We start from the raw sequence: 24,374 nt of genomic DNA, 5'->3' as shown, positions 1-24,374 counted from the left end.
AGGATAAAATGGAGCTGGGGGGAGGAGAGAAATGACTGCTTTTGATTCAGATTTTTATGTATGATGAATTAGGTAGGCCTTTTCACACATTATGTTGCCCAACCTTATATCATATAATTTTGAAGAATGGAGATGTCATAGGTGTCTGATCCACAGAATCTCATAATTCTTTGGGGAACATTATGTGTTTGTCACACTCATGCCAAACATTATTTGCCCTCTCTATTCTTGTATGTTGCATGGGAAAACCTAATATGAACGACAATCCTACTTGTTCCCCATGTTTACTGCCTACATGGCAAATACCTACTCACCTACAGATATGGGGTATTTATATCCAAATGATGTACACACACATTGAGAATTATAGGAGTAGTACATCGATGTTCTGCATTCCAAAACTATGGTCTATAGTTCCCAACATTAGAACATACAAACAAGAGTGCAGTACATTCATTGCAGAAAGACCTTCACTACACACATCTGTGATCTAGACGGAAAACATAAAGGAATAACATTTTTAAAACCTTAATTTTGAGTTGTAAGAGTGACTGTTTTTTAACAAGCCAGCTCCTAAGAATTGGATGATTAAGCCATGACTGCTGAGGCTTGAGAAGTGGGCCATCCCTGTTCTGTGCAATGGAAGGGATCTTTTTCAAATGTTTATTAAAATGGCATTGTGTTTACCTTTCCATTTTTAGCAGGTTCTCTCTACGAGAATACTAGAAAAAACACATTGGGTAAATTACATGAAATGCCAGCCCCATAATAATATCTGTCCCTTTTAACTGTTTTCACTTCAGGACCACGTCTCTTCTATGAATGCTGAACTACAAGTTCTCCATGCCTGTTGCCTGTGATGGATGTGAGGTAGGAAATGCTGTGCAGTTTGATTGGATACAGTGGCATTTTTTGCCTGTTAAGCCCTAGGAGGCTAATAACAAGTTACGTTTGCAAAATCATTGGGATTTCTCATCACTCACACGGTTTGCCTGTAATAGGAGCTATGTGGAGGTGCACAGCAAAGCAGAAAGAGGGAACTGGTTTCCAGGTATCCCTCTTGTTGTTGCAAGAGGGGACAATGCAGGAACCCCAAGTATAGGTATTGGGCAGGAGCCTAGCAAATAAGTATCCACCCCAAATGTAGCAAGCTCCTTGCCTTGCAGAAGACAGAGGCACTGAACACTACCTTCATAGCTACACTGGCCAAGTAGAAAGCATCAGGAGCTAATATGCTGTTGGTCTGTAATAAGGCTAGGGTATGCACACCTGCTCCCTCCCTACCTGCAGTTCTTATGCAGTACATTGCTGCTGAACCCCATGTTTGTTCATACAGACATTTGCGAGCGGAGATGGGTCAAAGAAGGGTCAGACAACGAGGCTTGGGTTGAAAATTGGGCCACATTTATTGAAATATCTGCAAAGGGGAACTTAGGATGGGCATCTGACTGTGCCAGTGACTAGGTGGCACTTCTCGGGCGAAAGCACACCCAGCCTGAGGGGTGGCATCGATCTCGCCACCCCTCCGGACTGCCCCTTCTGGGGGAGGTAGACCTTCCGGTGTCACCCCCAACCCAGTGCCGCACAACACCTGGGTGAGTGAGGAGGGTTGGTCTCCCAGGCAATGCTTATCCCCCCGCCGAGCTGCACAACCCGTTTGGGGGGCCTCAGGCATCACCTGTCACCATAAAGTGCCTCTGCATGCACACCATCCCTAATCCCTTTCTGCTTTTGCCTGTCCTAGCCACCACAGGAGTCACAAGCCTAGTGCTTGTGAACTCCCCCCACCTGCGCAGAAGAACTTCCCGCAGGACCCTTTGCAGATCAGACAGAAATATGCTATTCCCTACATTAGACAGGTGGACACCGTCGTGCCTGTAACGCTCCCTCCTTGTCCAAAGAATTTCCTGTGGGTGGTGCATCCATCACCCGTAGGCCATAAGCCCTTTCTCCATTCACTTTCTGATGTGCCCTGCTAACGGGAACGTCGTTCCGAGCCTTCCAATTGATCCAGGTAGCAGTGAGAATCATAATGGCTACTTCCGGCCAGGTATGCCGGACCACCTACACATTAATCAAGGCCCGTTCAATTGGGTCCTTGCTTGGCTTACAGCCCAAGTCGTTCCCTCCATCGTGCAGCACCTGGACCTGCAGAGGAAGACTGACCAAACCTTGGTGGAACAGGGTGAGGAGGGGGGGGGAACTCCCACTGCATGTTCCATCTGCTAAGCCACTGGATCGTAGCGTGTTAGGTTGCGGAAACTAAGATCTGAAGGCTGGCATAGAACCATACGTGCAGCCCAAAACACCATACTGTGCCCACATAAGAGCACCTGTACCGGTGTACGTCGAGTCCGGCAGTCTGAGGAAGAAAACATTAGGGCAAGCAAAGGGAAAATTGAAACAGAAAGAAAGCGGTCAAATTGTGAGGGCCCTGCTGGAATGCTTCGAACTGCCATCATTCCACCGCCATAACTTGCCTGTGAGAGACACCTGAAGTGGCTGCCTTGGGGACCGCTCAATACCAAAAGAGGGGTCCTATCGAAAATTACCTGGCCTAGCGTGCTAGAGCTGATGTGGTAGCGGCCCAACTGAAATTTTGTTAATAGTGAACTGTTGGACTGACAAGACAAGAGTCCCTTCCAGACCCAGTATCCCAGTAAAACCTGTGATGACCCTGACGGGCATTAACCTCTGAATGGGTAGGTGGAGTACAGTGGGAAAGACCTGTACATCGTAGTATCTGAAGGCCCTTCTGGACAAGCCAGATAAGGAACCCAAAACAACCCTGAAAATCCCAAGGGCCCCGCAGAGAGCTGTTAAGGCTGCAGCGTGGGACAGTGAAATGCCATATGGGGAGGGGCAAATGGAGGGCCATTATCTCGGAACCCAAGAAGGGAATCTGGAGAGAGAGGGTGCCCAGAATCTGCTAAAAGGTGGAGGCGGCCGCACCACCACCTCACGCTGGATGCCTGGCACTGAAAGCTGACTTGGCATCAGTAACTCTCCTTGTTGTGGCCAAGAAGAATAAAAACGGCCAGCTCGCCCCTCCTGGCTCTAGCCGATATCCCCCTTATTCCTCCAAGAGATGCAGAATTGCAGCAAGTCTGTATAGGGAAGGGCCATGAGTCCTGACTGACGTTTGCTCCTAAGGTGCGGGACCGCATACCTGCCATGGTGGCACCAGTACGTAGAGCTATGTAATTTAGGATAACATGTTCAGCTTCGGTACGCCGGTCCCATGTAGTCTTGCAAGGATGGTACCTAGTAACAGACACACCCACGAGGGTAAGGCCCAGAGCCTGTCAGTCTGATTCCATGACAAAGCATCGGCAACTGGGTGTGCCAAAACCCAGCACATGGTGGGCCCGTAATCAGATGTAGACACCCAGATACTGGGGCATGGATGCTCTGCCCAACGACATGATCCCCGATTTCTGCAGGATAGGGACTCAGTAACTCGCACAGTGGCCATGTTGTCGTACAAAGAGGGTTAACGACTTGGCTATGAGGTCGGCCCCAATGTGTACGGCTAGGTGAATGGGGAAGGACTCTAGAAGGCTGGTCCTGACAAATTCCAGTGGTGGCCCAAGTCTCAGGCTGCTGCCTGGGGCACCACCAAACCAGCCGTGCGATTCTGAAACTCAGGGTACCAGCAGCACCCGGTAAGATCTGCGGGTTGGCATTGAGGGGCAGCTCGTGCCACCGGGAGGAGATGCCATTAAAATCACACAATATCGAAGCTGCAACCACATATCCAGATGCACAGCGCGAGTGACCTTGGTCCGATGGTGCGGCCGCTGCAGTCCCTGCATTGTCGAACAGAGCCGGCACAGGAAGGCACGGCCAGGGGCCACTAACCTACGGGGAGCTTGAAAAATTGCCCTACAACTTCATACAAGGGTCCCCAAGGGAGACCCTAGGGAGATGTAAAACCACCTGGAGTCGGCCTGAAGGCCAGAGATTTGTCCAGAGGGGGGCGAGAGAACATTGCCCAAGGGTATTAAACTTGATTCCCCAGAATGTAATGCAGCATACAGGCCCACTGTCCTGTGGGCGAAAGTGACACCTAGGTCAAAAGGGGAGGGGACAAATGCTTTGATTAAGTGAGGACACTGCCCACGCCGCTGGACCCAATGTAGCAACATGCCCAGCAGGGACCAGGGGTCGGTCTACCAGACCGAGACAACCATATCTTGGGAAGAGGTGTTTCGTACAGGGCCCAGACACCCAGGGGGTCTCGTTAAGAACGGGCTGGCTTACAGGAAAGAGAGGCTATGGAATAGCCTGGACTCCCAAAGGGATGTCATGGGGGGTAGCATTTTAAAAAACCGAAGGAGCGGCACCCTTCTGACCAGGCTGGGGCCCATTGGGAGGGGCAGTAACCTGCTACAGGCTTCCCGCAGTCTTGGCCCCCCCCAGGGGGACCCTGCCAGCCCCAGGCTATTGGACAGGAGATGGATGGGCACTATGTGCTACCAAGGGAGCACCCGTGATGGAAAATGGCAATGGTTTGGGAGCATGTGACCATGGGGCTGTACTCACAGCTCAGAATGCAGTGCCGAATCTTGTAGGCCCCTTCCAACCCTACCATTCTATGATTCTATGATTCTATGAATCACTGGGCCCGCAATAGGTGGAGGCCACTGTCAGACCTATTGCCGTAATCCGGCAGGGAAGGAGACATAACTAGTAGCCCAAAGACCCTGGTCTCTCAGGTCCCAGCGCATAGAAGGTTAGGAGCGACCCTTCCACGGACGGCCTCGGCATAAGGCAGCTGTGCCACTCCTAAGGTGAAGGCCAATTGCAGAAGAAGCAGCCTGGATGGGCATTGCTCCTCTCACGGGATTAGCGAAAGGACCTAGCATTGCCACGTATGTGGGTGTCTGGGCATGTGGGGGTAGGGACAAGAGATCCTAAGTTAACCCTGCAGGACTCAGCCGGACACTAGCGAAAGGGGAGTGAAGTGCTATTGGAGATACGACTAACGGAGCCGCATGTGGCCCTGGAGTCATATATAGGGGTGTGTGGTTGTCTCACCCATACCCGGGGCAGCCGTGCCAGGGTCCCTTATAGGTAGGGGGGATGATGCCGCTTACTGCGCTGCTAACAGGATGCCCCAGGAGGGTGAACCGCCTCAAATGGTGGTGTGCCGCCTGGGAGACCCTGCGAAGACGGGGCGTAGCCTCAATAGTGTGCAAGCGCAATGGATCGGGGGTCGCAGCGCCCTGGTCCCCAGCGGACAAGGTGAATGATGCTACTTGCATCGCTGCTGGAGGAGCTGCCTCAGGTGGGTGGGCTGCCTCCAGCGGTGGTGTGCTGCCAAGGTGAGCCTGAGAAGAAGAGATGGAGGCCGCAATGGCGCCCAGACGCACTGCAGACAAGGTGGCTGGGCGATGCTTCTATGGCATCCAGATGCACTGAACCCACTGTGACCATGTTCTGATCCCCAACCGGCAAAGTGGATGGCGTCGCTTGGGTGACGGGGGATGAGGAAGTCGCAGGAGGAAAGAGCCCCTCTGGGGACAGTGGACTTTCGAGAATAACCGGTGAAGAGGAGGTGGAAGCTGCAACGGCATCCAGACGTGCTGAAATAGAAAATAGCCGCGTTGGGTCTGCTGTCGCATCCTTTCGGATTGGACCGCCGAGGTTTTCTTAGGCCTGGCCAGGGGAGGGGGAGGGATTCCTGAGGAACGCTCAGCAGCCTCCAGGCGAGCAAGGATTAAGGCCAGAACTGGGCCCGCCTCTGCCTCAGACCTGGAGTTGGGCCCAGGTTGAGGTCTCATGGCGGGGGGGTGGGGGGCCCTACCCTTCCCCCTCCTTCCACCATGGCCCTCCTTCGGGGGCATGATGTAAGAAGGTGGAGTTCAGGGTCGGTGCTTGGTATCAGGCTGCCAGAGGCCTAGCAGCAGGGAAGATAACAAGGACCTAGGTTCCAGTGCAGTACTCCAACCTCTACGCGGCCAATTCCTGTAAGCATAAACACAGGCAGGGGCGTAAACCCACAGGAGAGGAGATCCTAGAGAGGGCTAACCAGCAGGTCCCCAGGTCAACCGAGGCAGCACCTATAGCCCTTTACTGTAGGGTGGAGGCAGGCCCAGGCTATGAGTGGGCCGAATGCCTGGCAAGTGCAGGCAGGTCACTGCCCACCACCCTAGGTAGGGCAACGCCAAGGATGAATGGCCAGTGGGCCTGCCAGATATGAATGATGGGGGGGGGGATAGAGAAGGCACGCACTGAGCGCGTTGCTCACGGGAAAAGGTATTACAATATATATATTTAGTAATTATCATTATTTATTGCATTTATATGCCACCCGTTTACCACTTGCAAGGAGCCCAAGGCAGCTTACATTATCCTCCTCCTCTACAATTTCACAACGACCACCCTGTGAGGTAGGTTGGGCTAAGAGTCTGTGACCGGCCCGAAGTCACTCAGTGAGCTTCCATGGCTGTGTGGAGACTAGAACTAGGATCACCCGGCCCCCAGACCAATGCATTCACAGCTACACCACATTGGGTCTTGATCGCTGATGCCCCTACAGCAGCGAGAACAGCTGCTGAAAGGAGTAGGGGCCATGCACCGCGGCAGCCAGCGAGTGGGAAGGCGAGGGGCGCGTGCACCGCCGAGGGAGGGCCGGCGCACCTGGCAGCGCGGCAAGAGTGCCGCACCTCCCGGCGAGCTGGAGCTGAGGGGCGGGCACACCGCAGCAGTGAGCGCCGACGCCCCTGGAGCCGCAGCCAGACCCAGTGAGAGGTTGCACCTGCCAGCGAGCCAAAGGCGGGGGGCGCGCGTGCCACAGCCACGAGCATCGGTGCCCCCCGAGGTGCGGCAAGCACCAGTGAGAGGGCCGCCCGCCCAGCAATTAGGAGGCGAGGGGCACGTGTGCCGCCGAGGGAGGGCCAGCGCACCCGGCAGCGTGGCAAGAGGGCCACGCCTCCCGGCGAGCCGAAGGCGAGGGGCGGGCGCACCGCAGCAGCGAGCGCCGACGCCCCCGGAGCCGCAGCCAGAACCGGCGTGGCACGCACCCCTGGTGAGCTGGAGATGGGGGCTGCGTGCGCTGCAGCCACGAGCGTCGGCGCCCCCTGAGGCACAGCCACGGCAAGACACAGCGAGGGGCTGCGCCTCCCGGCGAGCCGGAGCGCCAGCGCCCTTCTGGGGACGCAGCAACCGCCGGCGAGAGGGCCACCCCTCGGTGAGCTGGCCGCCCCCCCGGCAAGCCGGAGGCGGGGGGCATGCCCGCCGCAGCATCGAGTGCCAGCGCCCCCAGAGGCGCAGCAAGCACCGGCAAACGGGCCGCCCCCCTGGCGATCTGGAGGCAAGGGCTGCATGCGCCACAGCGGTGAGCGCCAGTGCGTGCGCCGCAACAGCGAGGCTGGCGCCCACGAGGCACGCGTGCCGCTCAAGCGAGCACCAGCACCAGAGAGGCCGCAGGCGCGCCGGCTGCAATCTCGGTTCTGCTGACAGCCAGGAGTCGGTCGTCGCTTCCAGGTCAGTCTCTCAAGCCGCGAGAGCGAGAGAGCTGGTTTGGAGCGGGCGCAGAGCTTAAGAGGGCTCTGCCGACTCCTCCCCTGCTTGGTGGTGCCATGGGGGGCACCCAATAGGCAGCAGCCACCTCTTCTCACCCCACCCGCCTGCAGTGTCCCCCCCCCTTTTGCCAGACAAGCTGGCGCCGGGGTTAGGGCACATCTGTTGCTGTTACTGTTCCCTCACCCGTTCTGTCACGTAGGTAATGAAAGTAGTGGCCGTACATGCATAGAGGCTGTTGCTATTGCTATAAATACTGGAGTGTCTGAGGTGGCTTATGCTTCAGAAGGTAATGGGAAGGAGAGGGCAATGAGCTAGAAGAGGATAATGGGCATAGCACGAATAAATAAATATGACCTTTCCACAATAACTGTGGGAAATGTACAATTTTACCCTGTCCAGCTGGGCGGTAGGTGGGACCCATCTGGAAATTAGCATATACACAATCCAGGAATCTCCTTTCCACATAGACAGAAAGAAAATGTTGAGGTGAGGAGTTCTTAGCGAATGTACTTCCTTGAAATCAGTTGGACTTACTTCCACGTAAATGCATTTTAGAACTGAGGTATGCTATCGCAAACAGTAAATTGGGAGCAGGGGAGTGCTTTTTCACACAAGGCATCAGAAGTATCCCTCTTATACCTGTTTTTCTTGTAGTAAGTCCTTTAATTTGATCCTCACAGAAATGTTAGCCAGCAGCATGCTCAGATTACCTCATGTAATATATTGTATAATATGATAGTATGTTACATGTATTATATCCTATATACTAACAGTGAACTCATTCTCTGAGTGTGGATCTGTATGTAGCCCAAGTAACACCATACATGCACAAGAGGGAGGTATCAGCAGGTTTGCAGGAGCCCCAGAATTTACATGAGTACAAAAAAAAATATCTTCAGGAAACCCCCGCAAAGGGGTGGCAGGAACAAACAGTTCAGTGAGGACCAAGCATGCTGAGTGGACACGGAGAGCTGATTCACACATAACGAGAAGCCACCGTGGGTGAATTTTCCCATGGGGCTTCTCGGTGCAGTACTGGCTGCCATTTTGAAAATTCAAGCTGCAGTGGGGGACACACTGTGGCTTGTTATTACATGCAAACCTAGGGAGGGTGAGTTGCTGGGGTGGTTAGCAAGCCACCTGTACCCTAAAAGAGGCCATAGGTAGGGATGTCAGAGAATTCCGCCATGGATCTCGGTGAGGCCAAATGCCAGTGCATTCGGCCTTCCGAACTCCGTGGCGGAATGGCCTGCCACCCCCCTGCCCCCCTGCGGATCCCCCCCCGGGACGAGACTTACCTGGGGCGGATGTTCCAGGTGGTGGCGGCTGTGGCGGCGGCGGCTGTGGCGGCTGGTCTTCCGACCGGCTGCCACCGCCGCCATTTGCAGTCTTGGCGTTTTTTTTTTGTTTTTGTTTTTACAAGACATGATAGGCTACGTAAAGATTTACATAGCCTATCATGGCTGGGTAAAAACAAAACAAAACCGCATACGCAAATGGCAGCGGCTACGGCCGCCGCCATTTGCGTTCCTTATTTTTGCCTGTCTTAGTCATTTGTGTCCCTTTTTGATTCGCCGTTTTAGCCTATGTAAATATTTACGTAGGCTAAAATGGTGAATCAAAAAGGGACGCAAATAGCGCCCGCTACGCTATTTGCGTTCCCCTTTATTTTCACCGTCATAGTCTACGTAAATATTTACGTAGACTAAGATGGCCAAAAATAAGGAATGCAAATGGCAGCGGCCGTAGCCGCCGCCATTTGCGTACACGTTTTTTTGTTTTTGTTTTTTTACCCAGAGCCCTCCGTGGCTGGAAATCCAGCTGCGGATGGCTCTGGCCTGGGCCTGGCCGGCTGCTCCATGGAGCTGCCGCGGAGCACAGGCAGCCATGGAGGATTCCGGGGGGGAGGAATGGATCACCTCCCCCCCGTTGAGGATTCCGGGGGGAGGGATGGAACGCCTCCCCCCCACCATCAACATAATCCGCGGAAAGGTAAGTGACTTTCGTACATCCCTAGCCATGGGTGCTAGGTGGCTTGATAGCCACCCCAACAACTCATCCTCACCAGGTTCTCATGTAATGCCAAGCTCTGCAGCATGCCCCTGCCATGGCCTGAATTTTCAAAATGCAAAACAGCACACCCCATGGGGAAATTCACCCACAATGGTTTGCTGTTATGTGCAAAACAGGTCCAAATGTTGACTGGGGGTGGAATGGACTGCCAAGGGAAAGAGAATAACTGACTGACTAGAACCTGAAGGAGCACGCCACACTGCAACATTTGTTTCAGGTTCTACTTGTATAATATAAATAAGGTACATTATTAGGTAATATTAGGTCATTAGGAAATAGGTACCATTAGATAATTTTTCCATTAAAATGATCTAAAATTGAATGAGCCTTAATGGCTTTAACTATTTTATTTATTTATTTACAATATTTATATACTGCTCCTCATCAGAAGATTTCAGAGCGGTGAACAACATAAGAATAAACAATGGTTAAAAGAGTTAAAAAAGTTAAAACATTTTAAAAACATTTTTAAAAAGACAAATCCCAACGAAGTGGAATTCAACAACCCACGGCTGGTCATGCAAGGATGGCCTCTTGACAGAACAACGTCTTCAGGAGGCGCCGGAAAGAACACAATGTTGGTGCCTGTCTGACCTCTAAAGGCAGGGAATTCCACAGGAAGGGGGCCACCACACTGAAGGCTCTTCTCCTGGTGGACTCCAACCGGGCCATAGGTCCATGTGGAACCACCAGGAACATGCCCTCTGATGACCTCAGTGACCGGGCAGGTTGGTAGGGAAGGAGGCGCTCTCTCAGGTATCCTGGTCCCAAGTTTTTTAGGGCTTTGTATACTAGTACTAATACCTTCAACCTGGCCCGGTAGCGAATAGGAGCCAGTGCAGTTCCCTCAGCAGAGGAGTTACACGCTGAAAAGGGGCAGCTCCCGACAACAGCCGAGCTGCTGCATTCTGCACTAGCTCCAGCTTCCGGACCAGCCTTAAGGGCAGCCCCACATAGAGCGCATTGCAGTAATCCAGTCTTGAGGTTACTAATGCCTGTACCACCATGGTCAAGCTATCCCTGTCCAGGAGAGGCCGTAGCTGGTGAACCAGCCGAAGCTGGTAAAAGGCACTCCGAGCTGCCGCGACCACTTGGGCCTCCAGTGACAATGATGGATCTAGGAGTACCCCCAGACTACAGACCTGATCTTTCAGAGGGAGTGCAACCCCATCCAGAACAGGCAATGAGCCTATCTCCCAGACTCAGGAACCACTCACCCACAGGGCTTCCGTCTTGCCAGGATTCAGCTTCAGTTTATTGGCCCTCATCCAGCCCATCACTGACTCTAGGCACTGATTCAGGACTTGCACAGCCTCTCCTGATTCAGATGTCACAGGGAGATAGAGCTGCGTGTCATCAGCATACTGATGGCATTTAGCTCCAAATCCCCTAACTGCTCCCAGCGGCTTCATATAGATGTTAAACAATATTGGGGACAGGATGGTACCCTGCGGCACCCCATAGCTCAATTGCCAAGGGGCCGAGTAATAGTCACCCAATGTTACTGTCTGAAATTGGCCCCATAGGTAGGACCGGAACCACTGTAGCACAGTGCCTCCAATACTCATCCCACTGTCAGGGTGGAAACTGAGCCAATAGAGCCCCAGAGCAGTTCTGATTCTGAGGAGGACCAGCAATCCGTGGGAGAGGAGCTCGCTCATCTCCCACAAGCACAGCAGCTGGCAGAGATTCCTCCTGCCAGCATTCCTGGGTTAGATAGTGACCCTGGCAGCGAGAGAGTGCTGGAGGGGGGCTTGCTGGATGCTCGGCGCAGACGCAGGGAGCGACGACAGATGGAGGGCGCGGAAAGGAGGCATAGTGCTCGTTTGGTGCGCAAACAACAGGACCCAAGAGAAAGAGGGAGGATCTCTCCCTAGCCCAGAAGTTCAGGGTCTTCCTGTGGTTCTCCTTCAAACGGGGACCAACCGCCTTACCTGGAGCTTAGGCTACTCAGTTATCTTTCCCCAGTGCTGTTCCTTGCTTTGGCACTAGCAACCAGTATTCTGAAAGAGTCATAAAGTAATAAAGGAATAAAGTCTTGGAAAGAATTCCTCGTTGTCTGACGGAGTCGATCCAGGAGGATATCATGGTCAGTGGTATCAAAAGCCGATGAGAGATCGAGCAGAATTAACAGGGTTGCACTCCCCCTGTCCCTTTCTCGATGAAGGTCATCCATCAGGGCAACCAAGGCTGATTCAGTCCCATAACCAGAACGAAACCCAGACTGAAATGGGTCTAGATAATCAGTATCCTCCAAGAGTGCCTGCAATTGGTTTGCCACAACCCTCTCAAGTACCTTCCCTAGATAAGGGGTATTTGCGACTGGGCGGTAGTTGTCTAATACCATTGGGTCCAGGGTGGGCTTCTTCAAGAGTGGCCGCACTACTGCCTCCTTAAGGTCAGCAGGGACCACCCCTTCCTGTAGGGAAGCATTTATCACTCCCTGGACCCACCCAGTCATACCCCTTCGGCAAGTTTTTATTAGCCAGGAGGGACAGGGATCAAGAGGACACGTGGTCAGTTGCATTACTGCAAGCATCTTGTCCACATCATCAGGCCGTAACAACTGGAACTGATCCCACAAAATCCGGCAGGTAGTGGCATCAGACACCTCGACTGGTACTGCACTAACAACAGCATCAAGGTTGCTGCGGAGACAAGCGATTTTGTCCTCAAAGAGTGATGCAAAAAGGTAGGGATGTCAGAGAATTTCACCACGAATCTCGGGGAGGCCGAATGCCAGTGCATTCGGCCCCCCGAAATCGGTGGTGAAACGGTCTGCCCCCCCCCGGGACGGGACTTGGGCTAATCCTCCTGGCGGCGGCTGCAGTGGCGGTTCAGCGGCGGTTTGGTGGCGGCGGCGGCTGGTCTTCTGACCAGCTGCCGCCGCCGCCATTTCCAGTAAAAAACAAAACAAAACAAAAAAACATGATAGGTTACGTAAAGATTTACGTAGCCTATCACGGCTAGATTTTTAAAAAATACCGTGATAGGCTATGTAAATATTTACGTAGCCTATCACGGCTGAGTAAAAAAAATGGGCGCCACCATTTGCGTACACGCGTTTTTTTGTTTTTGTTTTTGTTTTTTACTCAGCTGTGATTGGCTACGTAAACATTTGCGTAGCCCATCACGGCTGACTGCAGGGACGCAAACGGCGGTGGCTACAGCCGCCGCCATTTGCGGACCCGGCCGGCCAGGATTCGGGGGGGGAGGGACGGAGCGCCTCCCCCCCCGGCCAGAATTTCGGGTTGGAGGGACGGAGCGCCTCCTCCTCCCCGGCCAGAATTTCAGGGGGAGAAACGGAGCGCCTCCCCCCACCTCGAATCACATTTCATTAAAAGATAAGTGACTTTCGTACATCCCTACAAAAAGGTCACAGCGGGTCCTCAACGGGGCCAGGGCCCCATTTACTGGGGAAGTTGTTAACAACCGCTGGACCACCCGAAAGAGCTCCACTGGACGGCTACTTGAGGACGCAGTGGAGGCAGCAAAATAAACCTCCTTTTGCTGCCCACGCTGCCACGCAATAGGCATGATTATGTACTCTAGAGCATGCTCGGTCGTCTTCACTTCGAGTCTTGCGCCATTTGTGCTCCAGCCAACGTCCAGCCTGTTTCATTGACCGCAGCTCCCCAGTATACCAGGGAGCAGAACGGGCTCCACAGTGCCGGAGAGGGCATTCAGGTGCGATCATGTCGATGGCCCTCCGCATCTCACTGTTCCACAGTAGGCTAGGGCCTCAGCTGGATCACCAGCTCTCTCCACTGGAAAATCCCCAAGAGCAGTCAGAAATACATTGGATTCCATCAGTCTCCTAGGGCAGACCATCCGAATAGGCCCCCCACCCCCGCTGGAGGAGAGTAATGCCGTAAGTTCAAATCTCACCAGGAAATGGCCTGACCATGACAATAGGGTTACTTGGAGCCCCCTAATCTTCAGACTACCCATCTCACAACTTGGAGCAAAAACCAAATCAAGGGTGTGCCCTGCTTCATGTGTTGGGCCGATGACATACTGAGACAGCCCCATGGTTGTCATGGAGGCCATGAAGTCCTGAGCTGGAAGTCCGGAGACAGCCTCGGCATAGAAGTTGAAGTCACCCAGAACCACCATCCTGGGTTCCTCCAACAGCACACTTGCAACTGCCTCCGCCAGCTCAGTCAGGGAGGATGCTGGGCAGCAGGGTGGGTGGTACACCAGCAGCATCCCCAATCTGTCTCTATGGCCCAACACCAGGTGCAGCCCCTCAAGGCCCACTCCAAGGTGGAGTGGTCTCCTGGTGATAGAGATGGAAGTTCTATGAACCACGGCAACTCCCCCCCCCCCCGGCCCTTCAACCTATGTTGATGCTGCACTGAGTACCCAGGCGGGCAGAGCTGAGTCAGGTTTAACTACTTAAAATCCTTAAGAGCATGCAAAAAATCTATTGAAATTCATTCAGTAAAACTGGTATTGAAATAAATCAGGGCTGGAACTTGTGCACATACAGATAATACAAAACCTAAGTTTGATGCTAGGGGAATTTTCTCCTGCATGATATTCAGGCAGGTATCAGTAAGATTAATAAAGGTTGTAAGTTTATAGGTTATCAGGGAAAAACTTGTGTATTATGAATGCAGATTTATAAATGCAATTGCTACTCCTTGTCTTTTGGAGTTATCAGAAAATGATTTAATTGTTCCAAGCTTAAGCTGCTTCTTTCTCCTTTCCTTTTCATGTGGGTTTCTTGGAAAAAGTATTTTTTTTCTTGTTTTACTAATCTTGCATATTTTCCCTTTTGTTGGGTGAATTAAGGCCTTTGACATTTAATGTGAAAATTTTAATAGTGTCATAGCTGATTATCTACTTTTGACTTTACTTCTTATAGCAACGTAAAATAGAGAAAATAAAAATAAAATACAATACTATTTTAAAACTTTACTTATTTGGATAATGTTGGAGCTTCTCGAGCACAGTTGCTATTTGTTTGCTGCCTTCAAGTGTGCATACAGAAACTATTCATTTTAAATAAAAATATATTTAATTTGAAGAGAACATTCCAACTATATCTAATACTATAGAATTGTAATCTCTTGGTTACAATTCTTGGTGATACAATTGGAACTCCATTTGTTTAGGCAAAGTATCTGGGTGTAACCAGATCCAGGCTGCTAGTGTAGCATAATACCTGCCATCCTAGCTGTGATTTCAGTCAGGAAGGATGAACACACTTATTGTGACTTCAACTAATAGTAATGAGAGCATAGAACCTTTACAGTAAAGCTTAGCAAATCTCTATGTCAAGCTTGGCTTGAGGATACATCAGCTCTTATAGACTCTATAGCGCCAAGGTCTAGTAGCAACCAATCAGCTGTTTAACCGTCACTCCATAAAGGGAGAGACTGGTTCCTAGTCTCAACCTCCTTTCTTGATCAGATCTGCACCCCCTGTGCTCCCAGTCCCACTTGTGCTCAGACACTTGCGACCTGGACTGAGGGTGGTTGGTGAGAAGGCACAAGTGTGCACCCATTTTTTCCTTAACAAATTCCAATGGATAGAAATAAAGCATATCTTGCAGCTTCACCCAGCATGCAGATGAGCTTCTTCACAGTGATGAATCTTGGGTTTTCTTACAACAATAATGCACTATTTGCTCCACCACTTGGTAGCTTGAGTTTTCTCTAGGAGTGCTCGAAAGTCACTTACCTCATCTCGCAGCTTGCTTCGCGGTGGGGGGGAGGTGCTTCGCTTCTCCCCCCAAAATTCAGGCCAGGGGGGGAGGAGCCTCGCCTCGCCCGGCCGAAATTCAGGCCGGGGGGGCAGGCGCCTCACCCGGCCGAAATTCAGGCCGGGGAGGAGGCGCCTCGCCTCGCCCGGCCGCGAAATAAAAAGGTTTTTTTAAAAAAACCACGCCCCCGTGATAGGCTACGTGACGATTTATGTAGCCTATCATGGCTAGATCTGCAAACGCCCCCGTAGCCCTTAATAGCGTTGCCCTTATTTTCGCCGTAGTCTACGTAATCTTTACGTAGACTACAGCGACCAAATAAGGAACGCGAATGGCGGGTCCCTATGGGGGCCACCATTAGCCGTACGCGCTTTTTTTTTTTCCAGTCACCCGTGATAGGCTACGTGACGATTTACGTAGCCTATTATGGCTGACTTTGCAAATCTAGCCGTGACAGGCTATGTTAATCGTCACGTAGCCTATCACGGGGGCGTTTTTTTTTTTTTACTTTTCTTGGAATGGCGGCGGCGGCAGCCGGTCGAAAGACCGGCTGCCGCCCCCGCCCCTGTCGAAGCCCTGCCGAACCGCCGCTGCGACCCGCCACCGGGAGCGACATTCGGGAAAGGTAAGTCCCATCCCGGGGGGGGGAGTGCGGGGGGGTGCAGAGAATTTCTCCCCGAAACTACTTCGGGGGGCCGAATATGTTGGCACTCGGCCCCCTGAAGTTTTGGCGAGAAATTCTCTGACACCCCTAGTTTTTTCCCCCTTACACCTTTACATCTATAGTGGATGATGAGTGTATAGCTCTGGAGTTAGTAATCTAGGCAAGGCCAGAGCAACTAGCAATTATAAAATGCAATATTTCTAGACAATGTATTGGAATTACCGCAAGTCTAGGTTTATTGGCAATTTTCCTTTGGTATTTAGGAGGTGGGTTGAGATACAAATAGTGCAGAGGGCTCTGGAAGTGACCAAATGACCAAATACAACATTTCCAGAGATCAGAGATCCAGCTTTATGAAGTGGGGGGGGGGAGCTTTACTGCAGAGGGAAGGGGCAGCACAGGAGCACAAGACATGTGCATATCTTCTCTTAATAAGCCAAGACACACTGTGTCTGAACCAGGCCATAGAGCCCTGAGATGGCAGAACAAATGGTACTACTTCAAAATGCAAATGGGGGAGGGGGAGAATCCCCTAAGTAAAACACTCTGTGCAAGAAAATCTAGGCTACAAGGGAACAGACTGGGCTTGTGCACCTCTTCTTTGTCTGCTAATGTTTTTGTTGTTGCTGTTGTTGTTACTTGCATGAAGTTTCTTCATGTGGATGAACTTTTTTTTTTTTTTTTAAGATACCTCTTACTTGTAGCCTGAAATGGTACAGTTGACTCTACCCCCTTGTTCTGCTGCCTTATATGTGGACCAGGCCACACTTTTATTAGCATTTTGAACTATGGAAGACATTTGGGCTGGACAGTTTGACTCTTCCTTCTGTTCAGATTCACTAAGATGTTAGACATCCTATTAGAAAAAACAAATACCAGTGTTTGCCAAACTGTCAAGTATTATGGAAAGACAGCAATATAATGTATCCAATGTTTGAGTGTTGTTAGATTTGTCTGGAATTAGTCTTATATATATTTGCCTTTCTGCACCTTAAAATAAAATCTTTGTAAACATCTGTAGAACAATTTAAATATTTGAGAAATCAGCTGTTCTGTATCTTAAACATATTCGCAAAATAGAACTTTTAAAGGGAGAGAGAGTTAAAGCTATTTTTGGCTGCTTTATGTTTAATAGCATAACAATACAAATAATGGAAATTATTATAACATTAAGAGGAACAAAAGAAGAAAATAAATGAGTCCACTTGTTTGATATTTTTAATAGACATTTTTATACGCTTTTGTGTTTATCACATCTGTGTGCATTTATGGTATCTTAGTATCCAGTGTGGGTCTGTCTGCATGCAAATTAGACAGCTGGTTTATAAAATGAGCAATTAAACACAAGTTTCCATATGATGCACGTGCAGAAATGACTGACAGCTGTGATGATAGGATCCAGCGCACTTGGGCAAAAACATCTCAACATCAAACAGGATTTCAGCGAGTATTCAAAAAATGAGATGCACAGCATCGCCAGATGTAAGGAGAAGGTATCTTTGCTTGCATGGCACATTTCCATCCTGTTATGCTGTTTTCAGTTTCTTACTTTGCCAGGCAAAGTAGAATCCCAGGCAAAGAATCCCAGGCACTACATCCTAGCTTGTACTTGAATTGAGCTGCAGCAAAGCTAGTCTTACAAGTACTACTCCAAGCAGCGGAGTGTTTACTCATACTGAGATAGGAAGCAAAACAGAAAGCTTTTGATTAGGTTAAGATGTTGGTAGCTCTGGCTATATGAGGTGCATCCTGTGTTTTACGAGAAGGACCCATTAAATAAAACATGCCACTATAAATCATAAATTCATTGACCAATTTCCTATGAAGATTGTGGCCCTGGCTCTTCATCCCCCTTCTCTTTCTGACTCCCTAGTTTTCTAGATGAAAAAAATGAAATGATGAAAGATGAAAAAAAATCAGATTATTTTGAAGCCAGTTCTCTATGGTATGCCATACATTTCCTTAAAAAAATGCTGTTTGCCTGGTAAGCCAAAACGTTTATCACTGGGGATTGAAACTTTACTAACCTAGCAAGCCTTTAGTTGTTTTCTTTACATTATATTGCCTGTGCCACTTTAGTTCAGGTTTGTGGTGCTAGTTTCAAGGCCAGGTAGTGGCAACTTCCCCCAACATAATTCCTGTCTCTTTCTAAGATGGCAGCTGTTCCACTTTGGAAACCCTGATCTAGGAACCCCTACTTAATATTTTCTCCTTAAAGTTCACAGGAGCCAGGCAATCTGACTGATAGATAGGACAATATTAAGACTTTCATCTAGAGAAGCACAGGGAAAAAGTATCTTCCTGCACAGTTATCTCTGAGACTTGGAACCACTTCTGCTTTATACATCTTCCAGTCTGTGCATTATGTTTCATGTTTCGTTGTGATGTCCCTGGGGCTGGGTTTCTTAGAGCGTCTTGTTAAAGTCCTTATAGCCCTTCTAAGCATTCCCACCTTTTCACTCTGTAATGTCATCTCTAGTGAGGCATTAAATGAAAGATCCCATTACTGACCATGTATTCTTTACCCCATATGAAAAACGTCCTTCCCCTTCCAGTTATTTTGAATACAGGAGTGTTGAAATTCATCTTGCTGTCATCAATACAGGTGAATAACAACTGGCAACTAGTGAAAACAACAGCAGAAAAAAATGCTAGATTAAACTGCATAAGTCTTGAACAGGATGTTAGAAAAGACAGAACACTTATAATGAATGGAGAAAGGGCTCAGATCACAGAATCATAGAATAGAATAATAGAATAATAGGGTTTTAAAGGGCCTATAAGACCATCAAGTCCAACCCCCATTGAGTCAGAAGATACCTTGGAGGTCATTTAGTCCAACTCCCTGCTCAATGCAGGATCTATAATGCGAAATGTAATTGCAGCATCCCTGATGACCATTATTTTATTCATTTTAAAACATCTGTACCCTACCTTACCTCCTGGGAGTTCAAGGCAGCTAACAAAAATAATAAATTTAACCATTACAAGCATCCCTAAAATTTAAGGACCTCAGTGAAGGAGAGCCCACCACCTCCTAAGACAATCTATTTGACTGTAAAACACCTCTTCCTGTTTGGAACTTTCTCCTAATGTTTAGCTGAAATCTCTTCTCCTGCAACTTCCACCCACTTAAAGACTTTATAAAGGAGGTCCGAAAATAGTAATGAAGTAAGGACTGCTATGCATCGAGTAGAGTTCAGTATTATTCTTAAAGACAAATGACAAGAGATTTGAAAATTATATTTAAAAAGTATTGCTTACAAAGAGAAATGAGGCTGCTATATTATTCTAAGCATGGGAAAGAGACATCACAGAAATGCTTGATAAATACTTTGGTTTGAGGGATATGGATGAGTGTGAAAAAATGTATCCTATGTGAAGGAAAATGTAAAGCTTGCAATTTCCTCAAATCATCTGTAAATACTTAAGTAGCTAGAATGTGTATAACGTTTAACATCTGTTCTGTGTTCCAGTTCTCTGTAAAGGGTTTGAGCTCGCCATACCTAGGGATGGGTGAACTCACCAAAGCTCGCCCCTCACACTGCTTGGTGGACCCCTGCAGGTCACCTGACTCTGCACACCATGTGTAGTGAGCACCCACCACCATCCCTCCCACGGGCACCTGTCACCCTCCCTCTCGGAGCTGCCATTTTGCATAAAAAATGGCCGCTTGGCCTTTTTCGTAAATAACTATTTACGCAAATGGTGGCCATAAAGGGGCCAGTTATACAACAATATAGGCGTAAATGGTCCATTTATGCCTGTAATGTTGCATAAATGGTTGCTTTATAGCTGCCATTTGCATAAATAGTTATTTATGAGAAAGGCCACGCCACCATTTTTATGCAAAATGGCTTGGTGAGGAAGGGAGTGGCCAAGCATTTGCCATGTGCATGCCAAGTCGGGCAAGCGAGGGGATCTGTGGACTGTCATCTGGGGGACCAAGCTGGCAAGCAATCACTGAACTTTGAGCCGCAACAAGATGCCTGCGACATTCTTAGCCATACCATCTTTCTTGGAGGATTGCTGGTGCTGCTCTTAGATGCCAGGTTGGTTCAAAGTGAAATCTCCCTCATTCATGACGTGATTGTGGATGAGAAGGCTGACCTGGTGTGTATAGCCAAGACTTGAGTAGGGGAACTGGGGCTATGCCCTGCTGGGTGTTTGGTTCACCACCAGAGTAGACTTGGTGGTGAACCAAGAGGGTTGGGACAGGGAGGGTGATGGTGGCCTAGAAGGATTCTATCTCCCTCTCCAGGCTTCTTGTCCATTTGAGTGCTTGATGGCACGTGATACAGCTTCTTTCTGGACCTAAGCAGATCAGGGTCTGTCCCAATAGATTACCTGAGGACCTCCTGTATACCACCTTGAGTTCCATAATGGAATATAAATGCAACAGATACTAATGTAACATTTTTATGTAGCAGTTTAGAATGTTCAAAGTATTTCATATAGGTTATTTCTTATACTTATACTAGTCATATAAGAAAGTATAGTTATTTTATCTTCATATTGCATATTGGCAGGTGTGGGATGGCAGATCCTAAAGCCAAGAGAGTGACTTGCCAATGGCCACCTAGTGAGTTCATGGTGGACGTAACACTTTATCTGGGGACTTTCAAGTTGGTACCTTTTAGCTATGAATAGTATACTGTTTTTTGTGATATTGTGGATAAGATTTTATACACATACAATAGAGAGGCTTAACATGAAGGATACTTCCTTGAGATAAATCAGATGGCTTAATCCAGAAAGTATGTGAGAAGCTTCTTCTCTTACTTCCCTCAAATCCCTCCTCAAAACCCATCTTTTTCCATTAAGTTTTTGTTGTACTCACTGCAACAAAGCCTAAGTATGTGTAACTGAAATAAATGCACTCCTTCTTTGGTTGCATTGTGTATTGAATTTTAGATCATACTCAGTAAAGTGCCGCACCCACCAATGGCACAATATAAATAAATAATTAATAATTAATAATTACAAGTTTTTGAAGCAGATTGTAGAAAGGGGACTGATTGAGCTTGGTGATCTTCAGATCTCCTCTAGCTGTACAACTATCTGCTTCAGCTGTTACCTTTTTTCTTAATACAGACTCTTGCCCTTCATTTACGCCTCAAAATGGACAATGTGTTGCCTAGCAACCTTAACATAATAGCAGTGCACGTCACAAAGCCATGTACTTTTTATATATATTGATGTACTTTACAATAAAATAAAGAATGTGAGGCATAAAAGGAAGAGGAAATATCGTGTCTGATGTGGAAATAGAGGATCTCCACAGATCAAAAGAGCCTCTGTTACTTGAGGTAGCACTTTAAAGAGGTTTGCATTTCTATCTCTGTGATACAAGCTAAATGAGACCAGTAATATTTTTTTTTCTAAAAAAATGAAGTGTGATTCTTTACAGCATTTTACTTCATAAATGAGATGTGGTCATGCTTGCTACTATCAAATACTCCTAAATACCTGAATTCTTCTACAGAACGATGTTGAGACTTGCAGGCATGATCCTATGCATGTTTGGATGTAAAGTCCAGTTAATTCAATGGGGTTTATTCCTAAGTAGGTGTGTTTAGGATTTCAGCTTGGAATAAAACATGTATAAAATTGTATAAAAATGGGTGGATTATATTAAAATGAGGTTCCCCCACCCCAGATAATCTGTTGAAAACCCTATTGCCATATCTGTGGGGGTCCACCATTTTTGGCCTGTTCTTTCTATGCAAGCCATACACTGTGGTTGGCAGGTGCTTCTAGTCAACAGCAAAGGCATCCTGAAGGAAAGGGAAGTCGGGAGCATTCTGGCTTCAGCTGCTGATCAGTGAAGGAACTTCAAACCCCAGTACTAAGCATCAGCTGAATGAGCATTCTGTTTTGCTTTCCCATGGTAAATAGAGCCAGAGAGAGTGGGAATTTCAGCTGATACTCAATGCTGGGGACCTGAGCCCCATTTCTGAAGTTAAGAAAGCCTTGCCATTCATCATATTCTTTCTCCCCAGATGGTGTGTCATGCCTGCCATGGCAAGTGTGGCAAGTTTAATTGTTGAAGCCTACATGTCTTATCACCTCCAGTCGGAGCAAAACTGAGTTTCCACTGGGATTATAGCAGTCTTGTCAAAATGGCAGGGGCAGCTACCAAGGATGGACTTAAAAGATCCAATTATTTTTTTAAAAAATCTGATTATTTTCTACTATTGGGTGTAAGTTTCAGTAAAACTGTAAAATTCTGCTTCCTTGAATGAGGTTTTCAGAACTATTTTTCAGCTCAGTCAATTTCATCATGTTTGGAAAACTGGGCTTTATTTAAAACTATGGTTGAGAAATGATTCCTTGGATGTACTGTGTATGCCTTGTAATGGAAATGCATTGAAGACAAGCTAGTAAAGACCTGTGGTACCTTAATATGTATCTGAAGTAGGCTCTGGCCCCACCTGTTTTTGTCCTTTGCCTCCTGCCAAGCTGGTAGTAAGGGAAGGAAGAAGAGAGACATTCACCCCAAAGCCAGCAGGTATGAGGCTTTTGGAGGGGATTTCTCAGGACCTTCTTGGCAACACTCTTGTGCTGCCATGGGCAAACTTACCAGGTGTGCCCTGTGCCTGGTTGCAACACAAGGTGAGGGGGGAGAGTGTCTGGCACTAGTAGCAATAGTGTTACATGTTGTTGTTGGGACAGCAGCAGTAGCAAAACACAGTAGGCAGCTGCAGGGGAATGGGAAGGAGAGGCATTCACTTCAAAGGCAGGTGGTTGGGGAGGCTTCCTTCCCCTTTCATTTTACCCTTGTGACAGCTCTGTGAGGTAGGTTAGGCTGGGAGATAGTGACTGGCCCAAAGTCACTCAATGAGGCTGCAGGCTTGTGAGGAGCAGTAGCAGTCACACGTGGTGCCATTTTCATCCTCACAGGGCTGCTCAGATTAGCATTGACCGGGTTCAGATGACACACCATAGCTCATCGTGGGTTATTTAACCCACGATGATCCATGTTGCAAACCCTAAAAGAGACCATAGGTTGTGTGAGGGTTGTTTAACCCTTGCATAACCCACACTCACCGGGTTCACACAACAAAACAACCCCCGAAAGGGGGTTGCACATTTAAAATGGTTGCCATATGTTCCCCACTTGTACCACAGCCTCATCCTGGGTTAAATGTTGTGCGAACAGCCTCACCATTTGTTACTTAACCATTCTATGATCTTACTGTGTCCCTGTGCTACCATTTTGTGACTGGCTTTGCCACTATACTACCATTGTAATGGTGACCCTCGGTAATTCTCAGGCCCCTCAAGTGGACCCTGAGGGTAGAAAGTTTTAGAACCCCTGACATAAACTGATGTGATGTCTTGCAGTCAAGTCCTTTTAACACCTTCTCATCTATTCTTGCAAACTATCCATATTGATAGCCTTACAACCCAGCCTCAGATTCCCAGCCCTTCGTTGACACTCTTATGCTACCATATATGGGTCAGTGCTGTAGGTGGGGTGGGCTTTACTTGCCCCATTAGAAGTTGTATGTATGCTAAGGAACCAGGGCCATGGTGTGTACACATTTTAAAGCTGAGACAAATATAGCTGGAATTCACAAAAATTTAAGAAGTTGCCATTCAGTTTCTGAATGTGACATTTTCCATTTAAAATGTTAATTTTTCATGAATATGGAATGATAATTCTGAAAAGAGATGTTGTCTCGTCAGCATCTCTTATGTGCGGTGGGCGGGGAGATAAGGTGTTGCATGTGAAATTTCATAGGCCATTGACTGTAAAATCCATCAAATTATCCTTTTTACTAATCTTTTTTACCAAATATAGTCAAATATTGAAATCATGAAATGCCAAATAAGTATCAAATGTTTGATAAATTTTTGGAGGAGAATTTTGAGGAGCAAGTGTGTTGCCTTCCCATACAGGTCCCCAGGCATGTTTCATTAGGTTGTTTTGCACATTAATCTCTATGTAGCAGGGAAGCACATACTGTGTATCAGCTGCAGTATGGCATGGATGGACTCTTCATTGCAAATGCATTGATTAGGTAATAGCTAACGTAAGGTGTGGCTACCTCATCATCAGCATATTTTTGGCAAAAACACAGCTCAGACAATACATCAAACAATATGAAGTAGAACCTTTTCCCTGTAAGGCTATGGGCAGGAATTGTCTTCTTATTTATTGATTATTTGTAAGCTGCTCTGGAAGCCTTTTTGGCTGAAGAGCAGGATAAAAATGCTCTAAATAAATAAATAATCCCTGACCATTGGCCATCTTGGCTTGGAATGATGGAAGTTGTAGTCCAAAACATCTGGGGGCACCAGGTTGCTTATCCCTGGGATCAGAGAACAGGTCCTGTTATGGATTGCTAACTGATTCAAGAACAGGTAACTGGGTGTGGAAATAAATGGACA

At 48.3% G+C, this 24,374-nt stretch overlaps 1 protein-coding gene across 1 annotated transcript in view; it reads left to right on the top strand.

Moving 5' to 3' along the window:
* The window catches only part of HTR4 (5-hydroxytryptamine receptor 4), a 317,066-nt gene that overhangs the window by 123,666 nt on the left and 169,026 nt on the right, over positions 1–24,374 (top strand). The window contains exon 2 of the mRNA XM_084832398.1: positions 804–870. Coding sequence (XP_084688524.1) covers positions 860–870 — 11 coding nt within the window. The 5' untranslated portion in view covers positions 804–859. The remainder of the gene's footprint in view (positions 1–803; positions 871–24,374) is intronic.

Source organism: Heloderma suspectum, chromosome 2 (assembly GCF_057233095.1).
Source record: "Heloderma suspectum isolate Gila_16-S chromosome 2, 16-S_ref, whole genome shotgun sequence".
Lineage (NCBI taxonomy): Eukaryota > Metazoa > Chordata > Lepidosauria > Squamata > Helodermatidae > Heloderma > Heloderma suspectum.
This window is presented reverse-complemented; position numbering and strand designations above follow the sequence as displayed.